Source organism: Arachis hypogaea, chromosome 1 (genome assembly GCF_003086295.3).
Source record: "Arachis hypogaea cultivar Tifrunner chromosome 1, arahy.Tifrunner.gnm2.J5K5, whole genome shotgun sequence".
In the NCBI taxonomy this organism is placed as follows: Eukaryota; Viridiplantae; Streptophyta; class Magnoliopsida; order Fabales; family Fabaceae; genus Arachis; species Arachis hypogaea.
In genome coordinates this window covers 30881903-30888371 of record NC_092036.1, presented here as the reverse complement: position 1 = coordinate 30888371, position 6469 = coordinate 30881903, and the positions used below count along the sequence as shown (strand labels likewise).

The window sequence follows — 6469 nt, the reverse complement described above, 5'->3', positions numbered from 1 at the left end:
AATAAATAATGTAGTCTTTATATTATAAATTATTATTAAACAAATGTATTTTGATAAATAACCTTGTAAGCACCTTGAGAATTGTTAAACTTTTACTTCACCGCCGTGTAATCTCCTAAATGACTATCTATAATGCGTAAAATGTCGGGATGAGGACAACGAAGGGCGGCAAGGGATGCACAAAACGATAGTAAGATTTTTTAACGATCTAAACCAATTTTTGTTAGTTTATAAACGGTTTTTTTTTTTTTTAATTGGCTGATTTGTTACATAGTTGGCTGAATGAGGATTAGTTATCTATGCGTTTTCGTTATTATTATGAGAAGTATAGGGCCAACTATAGTTTAGCCAAATCAGTCAACTCCCCTCTAATCTTGATTTTGAAATTTAAATAATTCGGAAAAGTATATGTAATCAACTAATAATCAGTCAAGAATGGAACAATATAATTAATTATAATTAGTTTTATTAATTTATAATTTAATTTATTTTTTAAATTATTGTTGACCTCGTTCAAAACATGAGAGAAGATATGTTAGTGATAGGAGAGAATCATAGAACAGATCCTTTGATCATTAATTAGTTGATTCCATGTTTTATTAAATCATATCCAAAATCATCCAATTTACAAGAAAAAGAAATATCCGTGTAAAGTCACCGATGACTCTAATTTACCAATTGACTGATTCTTGGCTTATATAGAGTTGGTTCCGTAGCATTGTTGAAATAATTCAGTTTTGCACCCTTTCGAAATCTGCGTCGTACAATTTAAGTCATAAATCCTTCTGCCATCCGTTGCACCATTAACGTCTGCCTCCTCCCACCCATCGCACCGTCGTCGTGTCTTTGGTGCACCACCCTTGTCGTGCGAATCAGCTCCCTCTCCAGTCCTCCGTCACGTGTAGTCGCCTCTCCCCGCGCGTCCTCCTTTGTAGCTGTTCCACGTCACCGGCATCCATCAGGTGGTCATCCTTTCCATTACAACATCATGGGCTTCATCCTCGCCATCGCGCCGCCTCCATCACCGTTCACACAGAAGCATTTGCAAAGGATCAAACCCGCCATCATGTCGTCGATGCAATGTTCGGAGCTTTCTTGGATCTCGCCCGTGAAGCAGGCCAACAAGGGTCGCTACACGATTCAGCTCCCTTTCACGTTCTCTCTCGCGTCCTATCTCCGATCATTGTGTGATTCGCAGCTGTCATCCTCTCTCTTGCATACATTATTCTTCTTCTTAGTTTTAGATAATACTTTATACTAATTTTAAATGTTTCTTTTTACTTAAGTATGGATATTTTTTTTTTTATGTTTTAAATGTTTTTTATTTTTTATTTTAGATGTTTTTTTAATAATTTTAATATTTTTTTAATTTTTATACTTTTTTTAATATTTTATTAGATGTCTCTTTCTATTAGATTTTAAAATTTTAAAAAGATTTTGGATATTTCATTTTTATTTGTTTTTGAATGCTCTTTTTATTAGAAATTTTTAAAATGAATTTACAATGATTTTGGATGTTTGTTATTATTTAGTGTTAGATTGTTTCTTTTAGATTTTGAATTTTTTTTTCCATTAGATTTTGCATGTTTTTTATGATAATTTAAATTCATATTTTCTAAAACAAAATTCAAAAAAAAAATCTAGTTGACTGTACTTGAGTATACCCTAGTTGGTTATTTAATGGGATTGTATTATTATATTCTATTTTTATGTAGAGCAGTTAATATGAATTTCAATAGAACTATTCCTCGCTCCATTGCCTATTTGTCTAACATCAATAGTTTGGCTTGAAACTTTGGTGAAAGATGTTAGGTTCCTCTAAAATTTTGGCTGCTTATTTGACTTGGTTTGTTTGGCAGAATGGCAAATGGCAATCAGCTGTAATTGCTGATGAAGAACCAAATATTCCTATGTGGAATCCTACGCTGTACAAACTTCCTCTAGTTATCATTGTGACAAATAGCTTTATACACCGCAAAACTTGATTTTAATCTAACCAGCCTACTCTACTTGCCATATATAAATAGTTTGCAAGCTACTCAACGATATCCTACAAAAATATCTGTGGCCCTATAGTAAGAATTTTGAATAAATCGTCCAAGTAATGAACTTTTCTTTCTTGATTCTATGATGGCGTTTTGTAATTGGCTTTAAAAACACAAAATTTAGTACTAATGAAAGTTTGTTTCTATTTTTAGCATTGCTAAGCCCCCTTGTTTGTGCAACTGTCATGACACTGATGCCTGTATGTGAACTTAAATGATCCTAATGGTAAGATCCTTTGATCTTTTTTTTTTTTTTCAAATCAATTAGTTAATTTTAAAATTGCGTAATCATTGTTTTGATAATGACATCAATATCTTTGTTTGTTCTGGTTATGATAAGCCATCAATATTTTTTAGCCTCGAGTATATTTTTGTTTATTTTTTAGGGTTTCCACTTATATTCCATGTTATATGATTGGGTTTAATCTTTTTCTAACATTTAGATTTTATGGCTCGCTAGTTTGGCAAAGGATTATGAAAATAAATAGAAAATCAATGTTATTTTGTATTCAAACTTTTAGTTATCTAAGAGACAGAGATTATCTTGGCTAATTGTTATTATATTCTTTTCTATTTGTTATTGATAAATAAAATAAAATTTGGAGGCTTTTTTTTTCATGCTCTTTTGTTAGATGTATTATATTGCCAATATCTAGAATATCAAAAATTGTGGGCCAATATATTTTACAACATTTTTGTTAAATTTAACTTCATGTTTGCTGTGGCTATTTTTTTCAATACAGTATTTCACACCATGGCTAATTAGACAATGACCATAGCTATTCAAAGATTTTCACGATTCTTAAAACCGTGGCTAATAGCGTCAAATATGTAACAAAATAAAAATCAACCCTCTAATTGTCCACAGTTCCTCTTTCATAGCTATTTTGGGTTAGTCACAGTTTTTTCAAATTTTAGCCACCGCTTTAACCATCATTAAATCGTGCTTTTGTTGTAGCTCCAAGCCCTCCAACTATAGCTAATGCCAAATAGTAAGGTGGTTTTATGTATTTTATATCATTGCATAGTTTATTTTTTAGTTGGGACGTAATTTGAACAGTTCTACCTTTTAATTGTTTTTAAATGTTCAAAATAAAAAAATGTAACAATTATCTAATATTACTAAATTATTGAACTTATCCTTTTTCCTTTTTTTTCTTCCCTTTTATTTGTGCGTCCCCATTCGATTATTTTAGGTTGGTGGATCAAATAAATCGAATAAACCATATAGCCAATTGAACAACCCAACCAAATGACAATAATTCAGCATAAACTATACTTTGTATTATTTCAAGGAAAGATGCAATTCAGAAGAATGCAACATTATTAACAACGTAAGATGACATATTTAATCAGAACTTCCATCAACAAACTTCTACTTCACCCTTTGAAGCTTCAACGGCATCATCACTTTTATCCGCTTTGGCTTTTTGGTCATCAAGATAATGTTGATAAATATAGGAAATGAATCCCCATATTGCTAACAACAAAGCAACAGCTTTAACACCGCTGAACTTATCATGAAAGAAGAAAACAGCAAGAACTGGAACTATAGGCAAGGACAAAGTGCTTATAAGATTGGAGAACAATGAAGACACCTCCAAAATCAACCCTATCATACCAATTGAAAATACTTGCCATGTCACAGCAATCCAAACCAAAGTCATTACATATGACACACTCCCCTTCTGGTAACTTTGCATTTCATTGTGCAAAGTTTTCCATTCCCCGCTCGCGAACAATCCCACGACACAACCGGATGTAGCAACAAAGGAAGGGTAGATTTGCATGCCCAATATAGAAGAAAATGTTTTCCTCTTGATGACTTTGTCAAATGAAAGTTGCATCAGAGAGAGGTACAAGGAGAACACAGCAGATGCAAAAACAGTGCACAAGAAGCCTATTATGTACTTCCCTCTTGGGATACCAGACGATTCGCTAGAATCAGAGTTGATTGCGAGCAGGGAAGCCGATATAGTAAGAAGGACTATGGAATTGAATATGAATGCTGTGAATTTCTGGGAATTGAGGAAGTAAGAGAATAATGCATTGAAGGCTAGTTGAGTAGCACATAGTAGGGAATATGTGGAAACAGGTAGATATAGAAGTCCATATGAATACATCAAGTTATCACCAGTTAATAGAAGTCCAAAGCCTATGTAGAGGAGAATTAAGGAGGAAACTTTTGGTTTGGTATTTTTAAAGGAATCTTTGTTGTTGTTGTTGGATTTGGATTGTGGTGATGACGATGAGAAGTAAAAGAGCAACGGAAGTAACACCGGGAAGCCGGCCGATTGAACAAATGTCGACATCCATTTGCTGTTGCCGCCTTTGTCGAAGTATAGCCTTCCTAAAAGGACAGCAGCAGATTGGCCTGCTAGGAGAAAGATTATGTATACAGAAACACAAAACCACTTTCTGTATCTTTTTAACATTGTTTGTTTCTTTAGTTGGTGTTGATGAAAGACAGAGGTTCTGTCTTTGCTTGAATTCTTCTCTGAGGAATAACATCAAACATGTAACAAGCTACGATCAGTTGATTCAGTTTAACCTTCTATAAACTCTATAATTTACAAAATAATTGAGAGAAAATTAGAAGCAAATTGCAATAATCATAAGAAAAGTAAGTATTAACAATTGAAACAACACGACACGTATTTCTGTTGAAACTATTTTATCAGTTGTTTTATACTCACGTGAGACTGATAGTTAACCAAAGAGAATTAATAGTTTAATATTTCGTACTACTCCAATCAACTATAATAATAATAATAATAATGACCAAACTAGTAACTAATTCTAAGTTATCTTACTAATCCTATAATTCATGGTACATCACTGAGAATCTGATATATTAAATAATAGAATTCACTCATTGTTAGCTTAATTATAATTGTTTAAAAAAAAACTGCTTATGCTGTTGTCAAGCTGATGAAACTAAGATAGAAGGTAAGACACACGTAGTAGTGTTCAATCTAATAAGCTCTGCTTTTTTCTTAAGTTTCAATCTTATAGAATAATAGCAATACAGTAAGATGAAAAAGTGATTCTGTTAAGTTCTTAATTATTTCTCTTTCAAGATTCCTAAAGAGAGGTACAAAAAGGAAACAAAAAAGGGGCGCGGGGGTGATGAGAGAAATCTAGAAATCCAAGCAAATTTTGAGGGAGAAACCAACCTGTAGTTTCTAACTGGAGCTCTTGAACTATCTCCATGAAAGCAAGAAAATTAAATTAAAAGTGCACCAACCTATATATTGTGAGAGATGATAAGCTCAAAGATATTTTGAAGTAGTGTTTACACTTTGCAAGTAAAATATGAGTGAGTGATGGATTGTGCAGCCAATGTTGAAGTTATTTTAAGAGAGAAATGAGATAGGAAGAAAAAACACTAATAACGAGACACAAAATGTTTAGTTTAATTTATGTGAATTAAATAAAAATATTAATAAAATGAGATCGACAAAGCATTAATAAAAAAGAAAATTTGTTAAACTATCATTAATATAAATGATAATAAATAACATATTTATATTTTTAATTATAAACTAATATTAAAAAGTTCAATACTTTATACATATATTGTCCCTGATATTTATGAATTTTTTAAAAATATTTTAATATCTAAATTTATTCAATTTCGTACAAATATTTTAGTTGGAGTTAAATTCTAAAAATAATTTTTATATAAATTAAAAAGATTAGAAATAAAATTAAATATTAAGATTATTTTTTAACTAAAATCACATATGCTAAGGAAAAATACATTATATATATATATATATATATGTATATATATATATACACTACTCTTTTAGATTGTAGGAAGAAATTTCAAGATGAAAATGACTTTGTTGTAGTAATATGAATTTGAAACTTTGAATTGACTTTGCTGTAGGGGCTTGCAAGTAGGCAGATAGAGCTCAGCAGCAATTTTTCATATGCCCAAACTATCACCTTAGATATTTTCTCGGAGAAATGTTAGGGGCTAGCAATTTTAGTATTTTGTAACTATTAATTAGTCATTAATAATATTTTTAATGGTGTGAAATTATATCTAATAGTAAAAAATCATTCACTTTTATTTTGATGATTAAGTGTTAGCCAAAAAATACAAAAATTGCTGGGCCTAGTCTTTTCTATTTTCCTTATCTATGAATAGGAAAAATTAGAACTATATTAGTAATCAAACTAATTGAAATAGGATACAACTGCCACCAGTGATTTTAACGATACAATAATAATTATTACCTTTCGTTTTCTCCATTGAAATATGAGTGAAGTATTTAAAAAGTAGTAATCAAATGAAACAAGGACAGTCACCAAAAAAAAAAAATGAAACAAGGACAGTAATATTTAACAAAGTTTAGTTTTACTTTATTTTTCTTTACACAACCTTTTTGGAAACTACAGACTAGTCTGTGAAG

At 31.0% G+C, this 6469-nt stretch overlaps 1 protein-coding gene across 2 annotated transcripts; it reads right to left on the bottom strand.

Annotated features, from left to right (window-relative positions):
• Positions 1-3307: 3307 nt before the first annotated feature.
• On the bottom strand, positions 3308-5448 carry LOC112801289 (probable purine permease 11). Of its 2 annotated transcripts, none has more exons than XM_025843943.3 (2): positions 5222-5448; positions 3308-4542 (listed from the first exon to the last, which is right to left on the bottom strand). In XM_025843943.3, exons 1-2 carry the CDS (start codon positions 5256-5258, stop codon positions 3410-3412), a joined length of 1170 nt encoding a protein of 389 aa, XP_025699728.1. In that variant the 5' UTR covers positions 5259-5448; the 3' UTR covers positions 3308-3409. The 2 variants fall into 2 exon arrangements, with proteins under 2 accessions (XP_025699728.1, XP_025699736.1); XM_025843951.3 differs by having other exon boundaries at positions 3308-4608; positions 5222-5373.
• Between the last annotated feature and the right edge of the window lie 1021 nt (positions 5449-6469).